Genomic DNA, 22,692 nt, shown 5'->3' on the forward strand with positions numbered 1-22,692 from the left:
ATACCTTTCGTGCTTATATAAAAAAGAAACATAAATATGAGGGGCTCGGTAATATTTACTTTGGCAAGTAGTTTTGTGATATCAAATTTAAAATGTAATCAGAGCACAAAGATAATGAAGCACCTACCAGTTGTAAAAGTTGGAGCAGACACGTGGCATCGATCTGGAAATCTACTAATTTCTCAAAACTCGTGGTTAAGGTTACAAATTCATGTTTTAAGAGCAATGCCAGGGTTAAATATTCCGTCGGATAAGCCGATCACCGGTCTTGTAGTCACTGTACTGGACTACGGGGCCAGTGGTCGTTGGTTCGAATCCCACCATAAGCATGGATGTTAGTTTCCCTCCAAGTGTGTTATATGTTCTCTCTTTCTTTTTATAACCGTCATTGAACAGCTGACCCAATTTTTTGGGTTTACGACTACTAATGTTCAGCTCCGTAGCCTTGTCATTTTGAACCCAATCCAGAAGACAAGGGAACTCCTGGATCAAGTATTGGGTGAGATTTGCCTTCATGGAGGACTTTTTGATCGAACTAACCCGCATTTACATTGCATGGAGAGGAAGACCATGAGAACCTCCCACTGTTAGCCCTAACCCATGATCCATCTACCACTGAGGATATTTCACGTCAGCACTGTGGACGGTGCAAGCCAGATGCGGAATTCGTATTGACCAGCCACCGCCGGGATCGAACCCCCGCTTCACCTCATTGGAAGGCGAATGCTCTTATCTCCTGAGCCATCTTGGCTCATGTTCTTTCATTTGTGTGAATGCCCGCCCTATAAAGAAGTTTGTGGTTGTATGAAGTGGGCGATGTTACTCCACCGCAGTAGCATAACTGCAGGTGACCACTAGGTAGTGATAAGAGAGTAGCAATTCTAGCATTTGTGTAGCCAATGGGAAATTGACCCAAGTGCCCAACGTTTTAAAAAAAAAAATTTCGTTGACCCCTACTTCAACTAATTCTAACAAATCTTCTTTGACTTGGTCCTATATTATATACAATATACAGAGATGATCGTGCGATCCGAGAATGATCCGAAAATCCAGAGTCCAGAAGTTTCAAGAAATCATCAATCACATTTACGGATAAAAATTCTTGTATATTTTATTTAAAAATATTAGAACTAGAATTTATACTTGCTTTGCATCTCTTTCATTTGTAAATATTTTTCTCTGGTAGAATAATAAATGTGATTAGAGATAAAAGTAAATTTATGCATAATTATTCTTTTTTATGCTGTATATAATTTATTTAGAATTTCATGTTTTGGAAATATCAATGATTTAAATTTATAAAGACATTCCTTTCTTGAATTGTCATTTTTGAATTGACTCGAGAAATTTTCGGGATTTTTGAGTTGGGCTCGCAATCACCTCTGAGTTTAGTAGAAGGCTGGCGATTAGTTGAATAAGTATAGACTTTGAAAAAAGCTGTCAATTCTATGATTGTCAAGTGGGATGACACAAAATCTTTAATTCTTATTTTTACCTTTGAGTGAAACAACAACTAAATTCTTACATATTTTCTAACCTAGGAATGGAATCTTGATAAGAAATTTCTTGAAATTTAGGATCAAGAATGATGTTTTGTTGAAGTCCATACCACACTGAATTTCCAGTCTGATGGTGTATGTCATAACTATCTAATTTATTGTATGTGAATTGAACAGCTGTTTTTGATTTGCAGATGATTCCTCCAAGGGGGTGTGCTTTTGTCGTCATGGATCGGAGACAGGATGCCAATAAAGCCGTACTAAAATTGAAAAATCTGAAATTACACTCGAGTTTGGTGAATATTGCAAATATTANCAGACGGTTCTTCCTTTATTCGTCGGAAATGAATATTCTGCTTTCAGCAGTATAGACTAGATACCAAATATTTGTCTGTTGCATCTCTAATTTAGTAGCAGCAATTGCTGTTTATTTTTGAAAATGTATTTTTTTGTATTATAATTTTAGAGTGTTGAGCATAATCTTGTATGTCTTTACAATTTAAAAACTCCTTGAAAAAGATTTTTGCAATAGCAGGACCCTATTTGCACAAACTCACAAAAGCAGGACCCTGGTTGAAAGAATTTTACTTGACGTTTATTTTATATTCGCAAATTATGAGTAATTTTTTCACAATTTTACAAAAACGGACCTTTTACAAAATGTCTGGACAGACTCCTGTATGTATATATATGTTTTTTTTTTCATTTTGCAGTATTTATTTTTATTCTTTTTCACTTTTTTTTAAAAATATATCATTATTATTCTGTTCACTGTGACATATGATGCCAGTACTGGTTGGAGGTTAAACTTTTGATTCATAACTAGAGCAGAAGCATGGTATTTTTTTTTTTTGGCAATAGTTATATATATTCTGAATTTTTATTTATTTATTTTGTAACGTGATGAAAAGTTAACATATATTTTTTTAAGTATTTTCTCTAAAAAACAAACATGCAATTTATAAATTATTTAAAATTTTTATTAATTTTTTAAAAAAAAAAAAAATTTTTATTTTATTGTAGGGCTGATTGTACTCTCGAAAAAATCCAGATTTCCGGATTTTTTGCTAACCGTGATCCGGAAGTTACCGGAGACCGAAGGTTCAGATATTTCAAAAAATCATTGATCACAATAGTTTTCGTAAATCAAATTTTCAAAGGTGGAACTTAAAAACACAGATTATTTTATTTGTTTGTAAGGAGTGCTACTTTATAAGCTTATATTCAAGATTAATATTAATTTTTTATCAGTAAATAGTTATTGTAATCATAAACTCAAGTAAGAAAGACATATTTGTAAATTTCAATTACTTCTCCGGGTCATCATAGGTATGTGTAAAATTTTACATATATTTTAAGTAAGCTAAGAAATATTGAGAAAAAGGAAAAAACCTTATTTAAATTTTTTATTTTATTTATTTATTTTGCTTTTTTTTTACTCAAGAAATTTTCCAGAATTTTGACTTGAGCCCTGTTATTGTTTTTGAAGGATTATAAATGAACTGACACATCTCTTTAATGAATTGATCATGGTTTTGTTCTTATTTCAAAATTATAAACTTGTTTATGCTGATTGAATGTCATAATTTTTCTTGTATTATGTTTCAAAAAGTGCGACCGAATGCAAGTTTTTATTATGCAGATTTTGTTTACTTATTCTACGTGTTTTCCCTTTCAGAATCACGTATAATTCATTCTTTCAGCAAATATTCTAGGAGACAGAAATTACATTTAAGTCATTAATATTTTTATTAGATAAATTTAGTTTTCAAAAATTGTTTCTTGGGCAAAATTCGTTTAGCAAAAAGTCACTTTTAATAGGAGGGCAAAAATATTTTGTTACAGAGTTCCCATAGTCCTTAAAAGTACTTTTTGGTTCAAGGTTTTTAAAAGTTCTTAATTTTTTAGCATCACTATGGTTGATAGGAACAATTTTTCAGTTCAATTTTTTAAAACAAAATGGAGTTCTTTTATCACTTAGAATTAGACCATGCATCGATGGTAAAGCATTTTAGAGAGACAAAAATTAATGTGTGTGTAAAGGGGGGAGGGGCAAGGGGAAGAAAACATGTCCTTTCATTAATATATTCTGCCCTTTGCCTAGAAGGATACTTTATGAGGAGAGTGAAGTATTTTAAAAGAAAAGAATAGTGTGGACAAGGGGAATACTACACATGGAAGATATAGTGCTCTTTTTTAAGGGCAGTTTTAAGGTACCTAAGTAGAAGACCCACGCTAACCTTTGAAATACTAGTAATGCATCTGCTTATAGGGATTAAGTAAAACGCTAAGAAAAGAAGTATCAGAAGAGAAATTTTTTTTTTTAACTAGAATCCATAACGAACACTATTTCCTGAAATCTCTAATTAAATAACTTTGTATAATATTTCAATGTGTATAAGTAACTGTAAATTTGTAGAAAGCATAACATTTTTTGAAATTCATGATTGTATTAAAAATTAAGCAGATTTGAGAGAAACAGGTTTTAAAAAATCCGACCCACCTAGGTTTTTTATCAAGAACCTAAGGTTTATTGGTAAAAACCGAGTGTTTTCTCAAAAATACTTAATTTTTTTCCCTGGGTACAGGGTCGCAAATAAACAAGATTAGTGTGCAAAAAAAAATTTCTTTCCAAATTGCAGACAAGGCCTCTAATTGATGTTTATGTTTACATTTATAAGCATTTTTTGATAGTAAATAAAATTTCCTTTAAAATAATTTTTTTTCAGGAATTTCTTTTATCCAATTATTAAAAATACATTTTTATCTAATTGTTGTAGGAAATTTAATGACTATTAAAATTTTTAATTAACAAAAGAAAGCAATTTAAATGTTAACTTACAAAAGGAAATAAAAGCTAACCATTAAAATAAGCTATACAAATAATAGTTATAAAAACAAATCAACAAAGGATAACTAGCATAAAGCAAGCTAACTATTGATACATGCTATCCGCGCTCCTGGAAAGTCATAAAAAATCATGGAAAGTCTTTAATTTCAGTATTGAACAAAATTTGTCATGAAATGTCATGATTTTTTAAAAAATATGGAAAGTCATGGATTTAGGGTCTCCAAAAAATTAGTTTTTAAAATGGAATTTCAAGGCGTTCCGAATATCTAAATTTGTAACAAAATCCTCACTCACAGTCATATTTTATTAAAACATAAAATATTTTAATCCTCTTCTTTAAAAATTATGGTGTTCTTTCAAAAAAAATGAAAGAGAAAACATTATTTCTAGAGCAAATTATCTTTTAAATTTCTAACTGTAACAAGTCAGTCATTGGCGAATTTTTTTTAATTCCGAAATGAGAACAGAAAAATAAGAAGTATTTCTTTCCTTTCCGATGAACAAGATAAGTATCTGTAGAATATAATTCTGCAAAAAAAAAAAAATATTGCTTTTGTATTTTTTCCCCAGCTATTTTATTGTTTCAACTCTTTTTTTTACGCTGCTTCAACTCTTTATTGTTTCAACTCTTTATTTATAATCTATTAATATGAAGATGAAGAGTATAACAGATTTGGTTGTACCTATCATTTCAATTAATGTTATTATAATGCTTTGTTTAAATTTATTGTTGTGTTTTTTTGGAGAAAATAGTAACTTCGTTAAGTCATGAAAAATTCGTGAAATTAGTCATGAATTTGAAAATCTAAAATGTAACAGCCGGAATCAAAATTATCAAAGTTCAAAATTATGATCGTAAACTATTTTACACTGTGTATTATAGGTAACTAAACAATTTTTTGAAAATTAAAAAATTTCTAATTCAAAATTATGATCATAAACTATTTTACATTGTGTATTNCTCTTAGTGGACAACATATGCAAATTTTGCACGGTTTGGCTTACTTTTGAAAGAGTTATCGCTATTTTTGTGATTTTTCCTTAATTTATGATAACCAGTGTATTTTACATTGTGTATTATAGGTAACTAAACAATTTATAAACTTTTTTTCTTTGTGTGAGTCATTAAGAGGTTGTGAATCACTTGGCTGGAGTTGTAAGACAATGAAATAAATCAAATTTGAATTATTCATTTTTTTTTTCTATTTTCATACTTGCCAAGTCTCCTGTTTTTTAATAAGGACTCCTGTATTTTACGTTCACCTGTATATTCTCAAATTTCTTTGTATTTGTTGAAGAAATTTTAAAAAATATTTTTTTTTTGTGATAAAATATCCACTAGTGGCAAAAATACTTCTCTTATTTCTCAACAGATGGTGCTATTGCCAGTACTGCAGTATGTTTAATGTTCATAATTTAAATAATTATAAATAATGGTTTTAAAAAATTCTTCTTTAAATTAAGATTTATATACATATTTTTTACTTCGTCGAATGTCACTGTTTATATTATTTCCAATTTTGAATTTCTCTTCTTGACTTTCAAGATTATGCATGATGTATCAAAACTTTACACGTAGCCCAAAAAATGTTGCTAGTAAAATTTCCATAATTTTATTTCTCCAATGTTGTATGTATTTTGCATGATAAAAGTATCATGCAGTGCTGATTATTTACTTTTTTTCTCACCAAGGAAAGTTTGTGAATAAATTTATATGAATCTGCTGTTCTGATTCTTGGTATAAATTTTTGGTAGAATTATTAAGAAGTTACCTGTTTTTATGAAATATTTGTGGTGATAAATGATATTTAAGTGACTTTCTATGAATGCGCTGTTTTTGGTGCGCGTAATTTTTGTGAAGGTACTGAAAAACACAATACCAAAATTCATCCTCATTGGTCACTGCACAAAACTATAAATTCTTAATATACTTTTTGTTAATTATACACTTATATAATGTGAACATTGTTTTTTTGTAGTTGGCCTGGGCTCCTGGCAAAGGAGTGAAGGGAAAAGAATATAAAGAATATTGGGATGTTAATGCTGGTGTTAGCTATGTGCCCCATGAAAAAATTCCTGAAGGTTCTTCTGAATCTTTAGATCTTTTGGAAGAAGGTGGCTTTATTGATGAAGAATCTTTGCCAGACAATTTAAAAGGTACTATGTTTGCAAAAATATTTAATTCATTTTACTTTTCCCTTGCAAAATCTTAACCCTTTGGCTACTAACGGGACTCATTTGTCCCAACAAATGTTTAAAAATTACTAATGGGGTGAAAAGCACTTAGAAACTCATTGTAATATATCCCAGTCGTAGAGTTGAACCAAGTATGTGTGTTTCATGTGTCAAATATCCCCTAGATGGTGCTAAAGAGTTTCTCGCATGAAATAGCATTGTGATTTTGCTCTGGGACATATATATCCCGCTAGTATTCTTCATTGGAATTGTTTGTAGTCAAAGGGTTAAATTCCATATCCATAGCTGTCAACTCTACTGGATTTTCCATTAGACTACTGGCCAGTTTCTCCTGTTCTTCTGGTTTATTAAAAATTCTCCTAGTTTTTGTACATTTTAGAAAATTCCATAAAATTGAGTAAGCTTCCTTAAAAAAATTATTGCAATAGAATTTTCATGTAGATTATTGCTTGTTTGAATATTTAAATAAGTGTCACTAATACATAATGAAGCAAGCCTCATTTACAAAATTCAGGTAACTGTCTTTGAATAATATTCCTTAAAATTATGAATAAACATAATGCATAAAAAGCTTTGTTCTAAGGAAATATATTTGGGACAGAGAATTCTGCTTATATGTACATGAATATTTACAATAAATAATAAATATAACATACTCCCTGATAAGTAAGCTAATTATAATTTACAAAAAATGTAAATGTTTTTTTAAATGAGTTCATAATTTTTTCAATCAATCAATTCAAGGGTTTAAAAAAGTTACCATCAATATTTAGTACAGTTATTATAATAAATTTCTTAATAACATGTAATTTTATTATGTTATCAGGGGTCTGTTCAGAAAAAATTAAAGATCCGTTAACGGGCCCTTCACAAAATATCTTTTCATTAAAACAGTCCCTTCACAAAATATTTTAACTTAAAAACGGACCCTTCACAAATTTGTTTATCTTCATTATTGATTTGATAATTTAATAAACCCTTCCCAGGGCCGAAAACAAGAAATATGGATGTAAACGAATTAAGTTTTGCCTTCGGCAAACGCTTCTTCCTTTATTCGTCCGAAATGAATATTCTGCTTACAGCAGTATAGGCTAAATACCAAATATTTGTATGTTGCATTTCTAATTTAGAAGCAGCAATTGCTGTTTATTTTTGAAAATTTAATTTTTTTTCTTACACTTTTACTGTGCTGAGCATAATCTTCTATCTATTTACAATTTAAAAACTCCTTGAAAAGGTTTTTTGCAATAACCGGATCCTATTTGCACAAATTCATAGGAGCAGGACCCTGGTTGAAAGAATGTGAGTAATTTTTTCGCAATTTCACGAAAACCGGACCTTTTACAAAATATCTGGACGGACCCCTGGTTATATTAGTTTAGAAGCGGTTATATTAGTCAACTTTCTAGTCTTAAAGAACTGAGCATCCATCGGAAGAATAGTTTATAATTTCGGCAGGGTTTGAAATAACCCGGGGATTTTTGAAAAAACCCAACCCGCCCGGATTTTATTGAAAAAACCCGGGGGAAATTGGGTTTTTTCATTTAGTGCTCATAAATTTTACTGTGAAAATATTTTTATGTATTAAATAGTGTTGTATAAGTAAGTACTAAAATTTCACCTGACTTTTACCTGTAATAAAATTAAACTGGAATAAATATTTAATGGTCTTCCATGTTTTTACAATAGGATTAATGGAAAGTGAAATTAAAATTGCGTATAATTATAAAGAGTATCAGTTACTTGTCCCTTTTTTCAAATATTTAGATAAATATATGCATTTTTAGATACATTTTAACTTTATAGTTTCAAAAAACAAATTAATCTTAAAATTATAAAAAAGCATAGATAAAAAGTTATAGCTAATTCATATTTCAACAGCTTCTGAAATTGAAATGTTTTCTGATTGAAGCTTTTTTAAAGCTTCAGAAACAATTGATATCTATTTTTCTCAATTGATAGTTTATTTTTAAAGCCCAACATTATTTAATATTTTTGACATATTATTATTAGATTCATTTTGATGTTCAAGAGCTATCTCTTCATATTTATGGTAATTATTGGCAAAAAGTATCATTGGGTCATCAAGCAGTTTTTTTTCATTTGCCCATCCATGTGCTTCATGCACACTTCTAAAATATTTGTTAGCTTCAACGATGTATCCAATGATAGTATTAGGAGATACTTCTTTTTGAACCAAATTTAAAAAAAACAATTTGTGAAAAAAACCACCAAGTGGATTTTTTCAAAGTGGGCTCACTTGGGGAACCCTGGTTATATGTATTTAATATTAAGTTTAAATAACGCATTATCACTATTATCACATATTTGAGTCTTCTTTATTGTTAAGTACATTATGTTTCATAATTTTTTAACTCAAGAATTATAAAATATCAATGCAGTAATATAAAAGAAACAAGTTTATTAATCTTTTTGTTTTCACACACATTTATTTACCATATTTATTAAACATATGGATATTACCTATTATAAAACTATAATCAGTAAATATTTATAATCAGTAAAAACTAAAATTTCATCTGACTTGAATTAAATAAAAAACTGAAATATTTAATGGTCTTACATATTTTTATAATAAGATTAATAGAAAGTGAAATTAAAACTACGTATAATTATAAAGAGTATCAGTTACTTATTCCATTTGTTTTCAAAGAATTACCCCTAGGAAAATTATTTCATTTTTAGATAAATAATTTTAAAAAATTCTCTTATAAAAAGTTTTAGCTTTTTTTTTAAAGCCAGAAAATAAAACTGTTTAAATTTGTTAATGTATCACTTGGTAAAAAAAGAAAAAAATTGTTTCTTTTCAATTTATTTAAACATATGAATTAATAATAATAACTTGTTTATTAATATATAAAGCATGCAACTATATGCGAAAAATTGATCTTTTCAGACTATATTATTGAAATTATTATTTTATTTAATATCATTAAAATATTACTTTTTGAAAAAACCCACTTAAAGTTTTCAATATGTAGTACCTACTATAAAATTATATGAAGATTCGAGTTTCTTTTACTTTACTAATATTAAAAACTTAATCACATAAATCATGCAACTCTATTTGACAAATTTATGCTGCACAATAAATTATATAAAAGTAAATGCAAAACAATAAGTTTTAGTAAAAAGAAATTTCTTTTTTGAAAAAACCCACTTATCGTTCCAAGTAGGTTTTTTCAAGGTGGGCCCACTTGGGGAACCCTGAATTTCGGTCTTATTCATACAAAACTGAAAAATGAACTCCGGAATACAGGGAACTTCGAAACTATTTTTTTTTTTTTTGTAATCGCTTTCTTTGGGGGGGAAAAGGAGTTAAAATGGAAGTAAGTAAAAACTCATTTTACATTTAAAAAAAAAAAAGATTATTGTTTAGGTTTTTTTTTAATAAAATAATTACTTTTGAATTTTTATTTTTAATAATTAAACAAATTATGCGATTGGATAAATTGCAATTTGGCACATTTTTATTTATAATTATTTAATATTTTCTACAAACAAATTTGGGTTTTTGACAGTAATTTTCAAAACAAGAAGTTTTACGCTAAAATAATTCAAGAACACAATATTGGTGAACCGCTTTTAATTTTACGTATATGTTAATTTAAAAATACTTCTTATTTATTATAGCTAAAAATTATCGTTACGCTAAAGTTTTGGTTTTTCGGCTCTACTCAAAAACTTGCCAACCCTGCTTTATATTTTTTTAAAGTGCTTAAAAATATTTTTGAGTGCTTGAAAGGTGCTTATATTTTGTTAAAAAATTTGGCTATGCAAATTGAACTATTTGCGTATATTTAAGGATATTTCAGCTATACTAAACTATTTCATTTACTATGGCATTATTTAAGTTTGTTCAGCTTTTTTTCTCTAACTTTTTCCTGCAGTCAAAACTAAGAAATATGGTTTGCCTAATATAGCTCCGAATATAGTGACAACCCTGGTTTCGGTGAACCCTTCCTGAAATCTAACCCCAGCCCTGTACAGTGACTTACCAACATTCCTTTCCTATTAAAAAGGATAATTATACAGTGAACTCTCGCTCCTACGATATCCGATACAACAATAACTCCCTCTATTACAATAATGTTTCGTGGTCCCAACAACTTGCATATGAATTAATGTTATCCACCTCTCAATATTCTCTGAAGCAATAAACCCCCCTGTAAAACGATTTTCCCCCCTTCAAATTTCAACCTTATTTTCTCAATTTATCTTTGGTTTCTAAATAATGCAGAAAATCTTATTTTATTATATTTTGCCATTTTTTTCCGACTAGAGAAGTCTCACTGCTGAATATGTACTTATTTCTTTTCACCACAGTGAATGGCTTTTGTACAGTACAGAACCCGTTATCCGGAAATCAGAAAACCGGAAAACCAAAAAACCGGAACGAAATTCGATAAATTTTCCCGCAATTTTTTTAAAAAAAAATTTTTTTTTTTCCTCATAAGATTTTAGGATTTTTCTTTCTTTTTTGAAATATATTTACCTTACCATCATTTCAGAAATAATCATCAGTGTATTACCTCATCGTTTTTTCTTATTTTTAAGATTATTTCCAAATATTTTTTTTTTTAGTTGGGTTTAACACTAAAAAAACTGCTTTTTGTAGCGATTCAGAAAACCGGAAAAATCCGTTATCCGGAATAGCGATAGTCCCGATCGTTCCGGATAATCGGTTTTCTACTGTATTTAGATTTCAATACCCCATCCTTGACGTACGCAGACCACCCCATGGCCTTCCATTCTTAGAATTACCTCCCTTATCTCTTAAGAAGTCACAGATGTAACATTCCTATTTGGTTTCATATTTAACCATAATCACCACTCTGCAAATTGAATATTTAAGTAATATGTAAATAGATTTATAATTAATGCATATAAACATTTAAATTTTCCCGAAGTAAGTAGGTCCTCGATATAATGATATGTCCCTAGGGTTCGTGATTTTTTTTTAAAATTCTAATACATTGTAAGAACTTAATTTATGACTAAGAAAACTTTATAAATTTTTAATCAAATTGAAATTAATATTAAAACTATATTATAAAAATACTTTAGAAGCTCCAACCAACTAAAACAATTTTTCATTATAATACATAGCTTTGAATGCCATTTTGAAACAAATGCATGATTGAATTTTAAAGACTAGATGAAATAGAGAATTTAAAGAATACTTTAACCTTTAAAACAAAGATTCAATTACCAAACCATAATTTTAATTTAAAATTGTGATTTCTTTCTTTTTTTCTTTTGATTTTTAAAATGTCAAAATAAATGTAACAGATTGTGTTTATAAATGTAGTCATTCATCAAAAAATAAATAAATATTTAATCTGTATATTTTTATATTAAAATAAAATATTCATTTTTAATCCTGTATTAAAAGAGATAAGCTAAAAAGTTTTTTTAAAAAGTCTATGTACTCATTGAAATTTTTTTCACAAAATTTCTTTATAGAAAATCTGATAATGTCATAGATACTGTAAACATATTATGAGAAAAGAAACTTAAATGTTTAATTTAATCTGTACTTTCAATCTCAAGAATCAAAAGATTTTTAAAAATGTTATTTCAAATATATTGAACACATACCAAGAAGGAAAGTAATTTCGTTAGCTGAAATTAATTAATGCACAATTTATTTAAAATAAATTTCAAAACTTAGAAAAGAAATAATAAAAGTATCAATAATTTAAAACACTGTTTTAATTTTTAAATCAATATATAGTCGGACTTCTATTTAACCTTCCATTTTGCGAATTTTTCTATAGCAAATTTTTTTGAGGAACCAAGAACATTTTGGAAATTTTTTCGTAAAATAACTTCCAAATAGCGAAGTGAATTTTCTATTTATGGCGGTATTTAACGAAGACTTCCCTATTTAACTTCCACTTTCCCTATATAAATTAATTTGCAGTTATAATTGTATACAGCAAATAAATACATTCAAAATTTTATGCATAAATATAGCTGTGTTTAGTTGAAAATGTACATAGCGTGATAGTGTCACACTGGATAATGTTTTGCTCTATTGTTTTCCATGTAGATTTCTTTTATGGTTAAGATTTATAAAATAAATAGTAGATACTACTATGTGTATCCATTGCTTTTTTTTTTTTTAATTAAGTCTAGTGTTTATGAGTTTAAAACCTGTTTTGTGTTTAAGCATTTTAAAAGGAGATTTTCTGTTTAACGAACGAACTTATTATCGGGGTTTAACAACTTTGTAAAATAGAGGTTCGACTGTATATATAAAAAGAATTAGTTGATTTAAATCAATGATTTTTTTTTTAAAAAAAATCATTTGATTTAAATCAATAAACCCTGTATATCACTCTGCAACAATCTATTTATTGGGTCCCCAAAATATTGTTGCAGCAAGGTTTTATTGTATTTTAAACAACTGTAAAATTATTTACCTCATTATTTAAAGTGTTTGATGAATGTTTCAGAGTTGAGAAGTGAGACAAAGGACAACAAGATGAGCAGTACAGCGGTGGCAGCAGCATTACCCACAACGGCAGTCCCTCCTCCACCTCCCATCATTCCACCGGTTAACTTGTCAGGAATGGTTCATCTCATGCAACCACAATTTGGACTGCCCCTGCCAGGTTAAGTCATAAATTTCCCTTCTTAAAATAACTTATTTCACCTATTGTCTTATCAACACTTAATTTTCTTTCTACTTCTTAAACATGATGCATGCTGGGTATCCACGCACCTGGAAAGTCATGAATTCTGGTATTGAACAAAATTTGTCATGATTTTAACTATTTTCTTAAAAAAATCGTGGAAAGTCATGGATTTAGGTTGCCGAAAAATTTTATTTTTAAAATGGAATTACCTCTTCCAATTTTTTGGTGTTCCGAATATCTGAATTAGTAACAAAATCCCCACTCACAGTCATGTTTTATTAAAATATAAAATGTTTTTATCGTGTTTTTTAGAAATTATGGTGTTCTTTAAAAATAAAAAATGAAGAAAAAGCATCATTTTTTGAGCTAATTATCCTTTAACTTCTGTGATTTCAGAATTTTTGTTATTATTTATTCATTTTTTTATTTTATCAATTTAAAATTTTAGCTGAAGCAAGCCATTCATTGGCGAATTTTTTTATTCTGAAATGAGAACAGAAATTTCTTTCCTTTCTGTTGAACAAGAAAAGTATCTTTAAAATGTAATTCTGTAGAAAAAAAGAAGAAGAAAATTTATTTGCTATTGTATTTTCAGCTATTTTATCGCTTCAACTCTTTCTTTACTCTGTTTTTTAAATTTGAAATCTATAAATAAGAAGATGCAGAGTATAACAGTTTTGGTTATACCTATCATTTCAGAGAATGTTATTATAATGCTTTTTTAAATTTATTGTTGTGTTTTTGTCGGAGAAAATAGTAACTTTGTTAAGTCATGAAAAATTCTTGGAATTAGTCATGGAAAGTCATGTATTTGAAAATCTAACATGTAGCAGATACCCTGTAATTTTCTCTCTACTTCTTAAACATGATGAATAGCATTTTAAAAAGTCCTTAAAGGTACTTATTTTCGATTTTAGTTTTTTTAAAAGCCTTTAAAAGTGCTTTTTTCATTGGGTGTTTTTATAAAGTGCTGAATTTTCCCTTTTCAAAAATGAGAATACTTTACCAAGTCTATTTTCGCCACGTATTATGCAAAAGTGTGCTTTTCACATTGTTCTATCCGACATTTTCGCAATTAATTCAACAACAATCCATTTTGGCGTACCATGGGTCCATAACGTATGAAATCCCCAATCATTTTACATGTTTGAGGAAATACTTGAGAGTCTGCATGTGTGTCTACTGAGCTGGGTTCAGTGAGATTCTTGCACTCTCGTGCTCCACTCTGTTGCATTTTGTAAGATATTCTCAATTTCAGACTGCATTTTCAACCCTTTGATATTGAACCGAAAAATCTCATTTTATAATGGCTATTTAATCGAGAAAAGAGTTCTTGGTCAGAAAATAGTTATTTTAACATGATCACGTAAAGTCTTTGAAAATTATTTTGCAGTTTGTTAATGTACATAGCGCTTAAAAATATTCTTTGAGTGCTTTAAAGGTGCTCATTTATTGTTGAAAGATTTCACTACGCTCCCTGTTAAACAATAAAAACCACTTTAACATTTGCTGTGTTTACCCTTTTTCACAGTATTTCTTCTTCCTCTGACACTCAAATAAAAAAGTTCCAGGAAATGCCTCTTTTACTAGCCAGCTGCATAGGAAAGAAGGGGGAGGGGACTCAGTTGTGCTCTTTTGAAAACAAATCCCCCCCCCTGTCCTGCATTCCAGAGGAGGAGCGTCATGGTCTTAGTAGATCTTCTGTTCTCTTTTCTATTGATTTATGGGTTCAATGCATAGATCTCTAGAAGCTGAGAAGGGGAAAAACCTGTCAAACGACTTTTTTTTTTCTTAAAGGAGAGGGGAAGATGAAGAAATGTTTGTTTATTTTGATTGTTAAAAAGTGTCTGGGAAATTGACCCTTGGGGAAAAGGGACATATGCCCCATATGTGTCATGGCTATATATTAAAAATGACAAAGACAGGCATTCTAACTTCATGTAGTTTTAAGCAATTAATCTCTTCTAAATGATCCTATTCTTTCCAAACATTCAGCAGATTATTTTATGATTATAAAATTCTAAATTTCTTGATTTGCAAAGTTATTTGATGCAGATTATTGTGTAGTTTGAATGTTACCTCAGATCAAAATTTGTATTGATGAAATAATATTTATTTCAGCATAATTTTCAATATATATTTAAAGTAATGTATATGTTTTTAATTTTATTAATAGTTTCATTTCGTGGATTTAAAAAAAATTATAATTCTTTTCATTGTCTTCATATCTCAATATTGCACATTATTTTGCCAGTTCATCTCTAAAATGTTTTTATTTTTGGGCAAGATCTATCATCTCAATCAATGTTATCAAAATCTATAATCATTTAATCCATAATATTCTTTTTTAAATTTTATATTACTTTCGAGTATCGATTGTTTGTTTGTTTTTTCTTTAAAAAAAAAAAATAAAAGTTAGTTAAATTATTTAGAATTTTCTTACACTATTCGTTTGAATTATTGTAGCCGCAATCTGTATTATCCGCGATTTTTTTTTCATGCGAAAAATTATTTAAATGCTGCAATGACTGCTAATAATAATTTGAGAAATATATATAGTATCTTCTATAGAAGATATTAACTCTGGAAAATTTAATTATCATTTTATTAATAAGCATTTATTTGATATAAATTAATTATAGTTACATGTAGTATAGGAATTTATCTCATTGAACATAAAAAAAGCAACTGAACATTAAAGGTGTTATTTAATTTTCACTTTATTAATAAGCACTTATTTGATATAAATTAATTATAGTTACATCAAGTGAAAAAATTGACCTCATTGAACTTTAAAAAAAGGAAACCGAACATCAAAAGTGTTATTTAATTTTCATTTTATTAATAAGCACTTATTTGATATAAATTAATTATAGTTAGATCAAGTAAAAAAATGACCTCATTGAAGATAAGCTACCAAACATCAAAAGTGTTATTTTTGAAAACATAAATAAATAAAAAATCTCCTTCATTGCATCTGTGGTTGCTCAAACCAGGGAAATCTTCAGGTTAAAAATACAAAAAAAAAAATCGAAATTCAATAATATTAAAATTTAGAAACAGAAATATAAAAAATACCGATGGAGTAAATAAGCAAACACTAGTTTACAGGGTTCGTACAGACTCCTTATACTCCTTGGAATTAAAAAGGTCTCCAAGGAGTACTTGGAACTACTTAGATTTCCAAATTAGTCCTTAGATTATTGTGTTGCATATATGAACTAAGTCCGCTGATGAATTTGCTGTCCATGCAGGGAAACAAAATTATATGACTTAGCTGTTAAAATCTAATAGTTTAATCTATAGTCTAAAACTTTAAAGGAAGAAAAATTTGAATTGCAAAGGTTAGAAGAAAAAAATAACAGCAAATATTTTTAATTTTACGTGTTAGAAAGCAAACTTAATTAATAATTTACTGTGATTTTTTTTATTTTATAAAATGCCATAGATTTTGTATTCAAATTAGAAATATAAGATTGGTAGGTTTTTATGTTAATCTTTAGCATCTGTACTTTAATAAGATTTATTAAAATATTTCAAACTGGAAAATGTATTTATGTGTAAAAGTTATAACTTTATTTTTCTTGATGAAGTTTGACAAAGTCAAAATTTATTTCAAAAGGGCTAGAAAAAAATATGCAAAGTATACATTGTTGCAAGTTCCTTATAATAACTGCTTTTTAATTTTTTAAAAAAAAAACTGTCTTGTTATCTTTTACACGAAGTTTTTAAATTCTTTATAAGTCCTTAAAAGTTTGGACTCCTTGGATTTCTTCTTCTGATCTCTGTATGAACCCTGGAGTTATCTCTTTGACCTGTTCATAACCTAACTTCATTGCGTGATATCTTAAAAAGCTTAGATATCCTTTTTATGCATAAGTTGAATAATTGCTATGAAAACCTTGAATTTTTTTTCCTTCTTTTACTGCTTAGGTTTGCTTCCGCCTCAGGCAATGGTGATGCAAGTGCCTATGGGTATACCTCCACCTAATCCGATGTTGATGGTGCAACAACAGTCCCAAGCCATCCTAAATCCAATAGGAATGCCACCCATGATCCCTCGTGCTGTTCCTCCTGTACCGAATGCCTCCTTGCAAAATTTCAAAAACGGTGATGCAGTTTCACCTTCTGGAGATGCCACTCCCACAGAAGAAGACGGCACAATCAACTCTCCAATTTCAAACGCTGTTTCATCTGCACAACAATCCAATCCCGTTAGTCAGTTTAACGCTATATTGGGCCTCCAGAATCGCCCCATGCTGCCTCCTGTCTCGTCTGCCGGAGCACCTATACCATACCCCCCACCCACTCTTGGTTTCAGTTTCCCCCCTCCCGGCATTCGTCCTCCGCAGTTTCCTTGGCTTCAGCAAAAGCCGTTTATTCCGGACAAGGTCAAGCAGGACGAGGTGGAGAAGAAGTCGGACGATATGGAAATTTCAGGAAGCAGAAGCAGCCCCTCTCACGATATGGTAATAAGCACGGACGATGAATCTTCCATGGATAGAGATTATCCACCACGAAATGATCCTAGATTTCAAGGTCCTACCGAATTTCCCCATCATCCGAGGGGTGGGCTCGTGCGTTTTCCCAGAGGCTTTCCTCCCAGGATGGGCGGGCCCAGAGGAATGCACCCGAATCACCAACACATGGAGTTTGCGCCACATCCCAGAATGCCGCGTAGAGAGATGCCCATGGACGGCCGCGACTGGTACCCGCGCGACTACGATCATTTCGAGAGGGGGTTCGACAAAGCTTGGGGAGAACCCGACAGGTTCGACTGTGAAGAAAATTTCAATGAGAGGCGGAACTATCGCAACGAAAATAGGTCGATGGCCGAAGTCAAGCAGAAGACTGTTGAATCAAAAGACAAACAGAAATCTAATAGCAAAAGAAACAGTAAAAGTCTAATGGACGATATGTTTAAACTGAGGTTTTATCAAAGGGACAAAAATCCCAGTTACGCGTCCCATCTCTCGAAGAAGTTAGAAACAAAAAAGAAGGAAACTGTCACGACGAAAAGTAGTGAGACAACAATGACGACAACAACAGACTCTGGAAGAAGTAAGCGCTCGTCGAGGTGGGGTAGGACCTTGTCCGAAGAGAGAGAAATCCAGGATCAGAAGCGGTTTGAAATAGAAATAAAATTTCAAAGTTATGAACAATCTTCTAAAGCCTTGCAGGCTGAACAGAAAGAAGAATCTAGTAACACTCCTGTGGTGGACACTCCTGTTGCGGACACTCCTGTAGTGGACACTCCTGTAGTGGATACTCCTGTAGTGGATACTCCTGTTGTGGACACTCCTGTTGTGGACACTCCTGTTGTGGACACTTCTGTTATGGACACTTCTGTTGCCTCTGGGTGTGATGAACCATTAACTAATACTGTAAATAGTGAAACAATAGACAATACAAATGCTGCTCCTTCTGAAAGTTAATATTATTTCAATAAATATTCCCCTCAGCTCTTACTTTTTTATATATATAGCTTTTAGGTTTCTTTTTCTGCCTGGTTTTTTTATTTATCTGATCGATGAAAAAAAAAAAAAAGAAAGCTTTTGATTAGGAAGATTTAACAGAGGTAAAGAAATTGATATGTGCAGGTTATCCGCGCACCTGGAAAGTCATGAATTTCGGTATTGAACAAAATTTGTCATGAAATGTCATGATTTTAACTATTTTTTTTTTAAAAAAAAATTATGGAAATTCATGGATTTAGGTCACTTAAAAATCATGGAAATAGGTCACCGAATTTTTCCCCTCACCCCTTATTTCATTGTGTTCCGAATATCTGAATGTTTAAAAAAAATTCCCCACTCACATTCATGTTTTATTAAAATATAAAATTTTTTTATCATGTTCTTTAAAAATTATGGTGTTCTTTTAAAAATATGAACGAGAAAACATCATTTCTAGAGTGAATTATCTTTTAAAATTCTAGCTGAAGCAAGCCAGTCAATAGCGAATTTTTTATATTTTTTATTCCAAAATGAGAACAGAAAAATCAGGAGTATTTCTTTCCTTTCCGATGAACAACATAATTATCTTTCGATTATAATTCTGCAGAAAAAGAAATGATTTGCTTTTGTATTTTTTCAGCTATTTTATTGTTTCAACTCTATTTTTTTTCTCTGTTTTTTAAATTTAAAATCTATAAATATGAAGATGCAGAGTATAACAGTTTTGGTTATACCTGTCATTTCAATTGAAGTTATTATAATGCTTTTTAAATTTATTGTTCTGTTTTTGTCGGGAGAAAATAGTAACTTTGTTAAGTCATGAAAAGTTCTTGGAATTAGTCATGAATTTGAAAATCTAAAATATAGCAGATACCTTGTAAGTGTGATTTGAAAAGGGAAACATAAATTTTTTTTTTGAAGACTATATTATTTTTTAGCTTGAAGCCGAAAATAAAGTAGTTGACTCTCCCTCTGAGATAAGTTGTGTATTATTATTTATTTGTATATATTTTAGTAAAATTCTGTTATGTAGACCCCAACCGAAAAAAAATCAGTCTTAAATATTGAAAGTAAGCACCTATTGATCTAAATGATTTACTTAAATAAAAATTACCCTCCTTTTTGTTAAACTTCAAATAAAATATGTGGACGATTCTTTGGAAACATGACAATTCAGAACAAAATTTCTTCAAATTTAAAGTCTTCAAAATTATCTATTTTTTGTTTCAATATATATATTTATTTAGTTACATTTATTGATATCTTACAGACAGCAGTGTAGTTTATTGGCATTTGCTCAAGGAAAAAAAAAAAAAAATAGAAATTCTCTAATTTTTGAATGCCAGGAAAATCACATATTAGCTTAGAAGTTAAAAAAGCAGTCATTTTAAGCTAATAGTAAGTAACTCAACTGGACCATGAATTGCTTAAATTAATTCTTTTATCCACTGTAGAAAGAATCAAAAATGTTTTTGTTGCTGATATACAGAATAAAATTGTGTATAATAATCAATCATTAAATAATAAAAATAACTTTGATTACATTCAAGCATATTACAATCTTACATAAACTTGGTATTAGATAAATATTTGCTTTCCCTCTTTACATTAAACTGTTTAAAAAAATTTCTGGTAACTGTTTCCATGTCCTGGCATTCATAAGCCAGGATAATGACAATTTGCTATTTTATAGCATTTAACTTTAATTTATTATCGGCCTAAGATGTTTACATTCCTCAGAAAACAGGATTTCTTGAAATAACTCAGATTAATCTATGTATTTTATGTTATTAATGATGATTTCCAGAAGTATGACAACATAAAAACCAAAAAATGACAACTTAAAAACCTACTCACCTTGAAAAATTTGTTGAAATAGGTTTTGAACCAGAAAGTTGGTACTTTATTCATGCAATAAGACATGTTCTGATAGGACGGTATTCAAATCAATTTATTAGCGTAAGATATTGATTGCTGGTGCTATCTATTTTGGTTATAAATCACTAAATAAAAGTAGCTAGGAAAATGACAGATTTTCCTGTGACAAACAAATTATTGAGAGAAAAAATTATTTTCAACTAAGTTTTTGTAAGTAATACCCTCTGCATATATTTTGGAAATGCTTACAATGGTAGAGATAAAAAAAAATAATTAGATATTGAAAAATTTATGGGAAGTTTTGAAGCTAGTTATTGAAAATATTGTTTGTGACATATCAGGAAAATGACATTTTGAAATTTAATTAAATTTTTTAAATATGCAAAACAGTCAATGCTAGTACAAGGTCATTTCAAAATACTAACAGCAATGCTATTTATTAAAATTTAAAAAAAAAAAAGTTCTTTTTTAAAAGTAGTATAGTATTAGGTCTTGGAAGCAAGAGACTGTCACATTTTGTGAGAATCACCCATGTATTAGAGCCTTAACACTAAACATACCATAACCGGTCAAATGCCCGTTTAAGAACTTATGCATCGAAAATGCGCTAATCATCTTATTGTTTTTGCTCATTTTACTTTTGACTTTTTCTAACAATTATATACAGTTAATATTCTATTATTATTATTTTTGCATTTTGTTTGTGTCGAATAATAATTGCTCTATACCTATATCTACCACAACCGGTCATTTGACCGGGAGAACAATTTATTGCTTTACAAGGATATCGGATCAGAAACAACGATGTAATGTGTGTTCTATGTATTGCATTCTATTAGTCGCACATTTTTGCAAAGACTGTTGCGTAGTTAGTTCAGTCAGAATAACTGAATTCATATTTCAAGAAAGTACCTAACATTTTAGGTGGGCATTTTTGTGTCAGAAAAAGTGACAAAAACGAAATGTTTTGATAAGTCGCTTATATTTTATTTTGTTGGCTTTACTTCATTTCCAACTAACTGTTAGTTTTTACCCAGAAAAATGTCGAAACCATCGAGACAGCACAAGTTCTTAAAAGAAATAATATTAATTATAAGAATTATAATTCGTATATATTCTTATAATTATAAGAATAATTACAAGAATTATAGAAATAATTATAATTAGAGGAAATATGTTTGTGGAAAATGTACAATGGAAACTCCCTGTATATGTAAAAAATGCGTTGAGCAATGAGTTAAAAATTCTTATTCTTTGTGTTATAAAAATTGGCAATACATACAATTTTGTTTAATTATAATAAAGTTTTTTTTTTTAAAGTTTATTTCCTTCCTAAACATCCCTATTTCATACATTCAATCAAGAAACAAAGTTCTGTCATTTGACCGGCAATGGTGGAAATAGGTATTTATTAAGTGTTGGTATGTTTATTGTTAAGAGTTAAAACACAAATTCAAAAAGATTTATATGAGAACATTATAATACAGTTAGATTTTTAATAATTAGAGTCTGGACGCCCCTAAAAAATGTCCTTAAACAAGAATCTGAAATTTCATATAACAGTTTTAAAATGTTTATATTAAGAGAAATAACTAAACAAGAGAGGAAAACTTTTTTAAATACTGTAAATTAAATAAAGCTCTTTGAGTTATTTAAAATCTATTGAACAGATTTGTAATGAATTCAACGGGTCGTACGCTTGTTTATTATTTTCGTCAAATACAGTTAGCAGTGTTGCCACAGGTGACTATTGGAAGACTTTTCTGTACTTTTAGCGATGTTTATTTAGCATAAACCTGCAGCCCTGGCATAATGAGTTTTTTTCTTCTCTCTTAAAAGATGAACTATTTTGAATTGCAAGTTTGAGTCATCACTTTTTAATGCACACAATTCGCACATATTCCATTGTAAATCTATTTTGTTTCTCGATTCGTCTTTTCAACGGTTATTGCTTTGAAATTCTGCAAGATTTAAAAAAATAATAATAAATTTTAATACGATATTACAATGCGCAAATTTCGAATTTGAGTAATCACTTTTTACAATATATATATTTGCTAAATCAATTATTGATAAAAGGGGAAAAAATTTTAGAAAAATTGTGTTTATTTTTAATAAATTCTAGTAATTAAATGTATTGTGAAATT

General features: G+C 29.3%; 1 protein-coding gene across 1 annotated transcript in view; it reads left to right on the top strand.

The window, feature by feature from the left end:
- LOC107456021 (SR-related and CTD-associated factor 4) overlaps positions 1-18,679 on the top strand; it is an 80,768-nt gene extending 62,089 nt beyond the window's left edge. The window contains exons 15-19 of the mRNA XM_071186578.1: positions 1,694-1,795; positions 3,356-3,364; positions 6,330-6,507; positions 13,029-13,187; positions 17,145-18,679. Of these exons, the coding sequence (XP_071042679.1) occupies positions 1,694-1,795; positions 3,356-3,364; positions 6,330-6,507; positions 13,029-13,187; positions 17,145-18,646 (1,950 nt within the window). The 3' untranslated portion in view covers positions 18,647-18,679. The remainder of the gene's footprint in view (positions 1-1,693; positions 1,796-3,355; positions 3,365-6,329; positions 6,508-13,028; positions 13,188-17,144) is intronic.
- The last annotated feature ends 4,013 nt before the right edge of the window (positions 18,680-22,692 follow it).

Source organism: Parasteatoda tepidariorum, chromosome 10, assembly GCF_043381705.1.
Source record: "Parasteatoda tepidariorum isolate YZ-2023 chromosome 10, CAS_Ptep_4.0, whole genome shotgun sequence".
NCBI classification, from domain to species: Eukaryota; Metazoa; Arthropoda; class Arachnida; order Araneae; family Theridiidae; genus Parasteatoda; species Parasteatoda tepidariorum.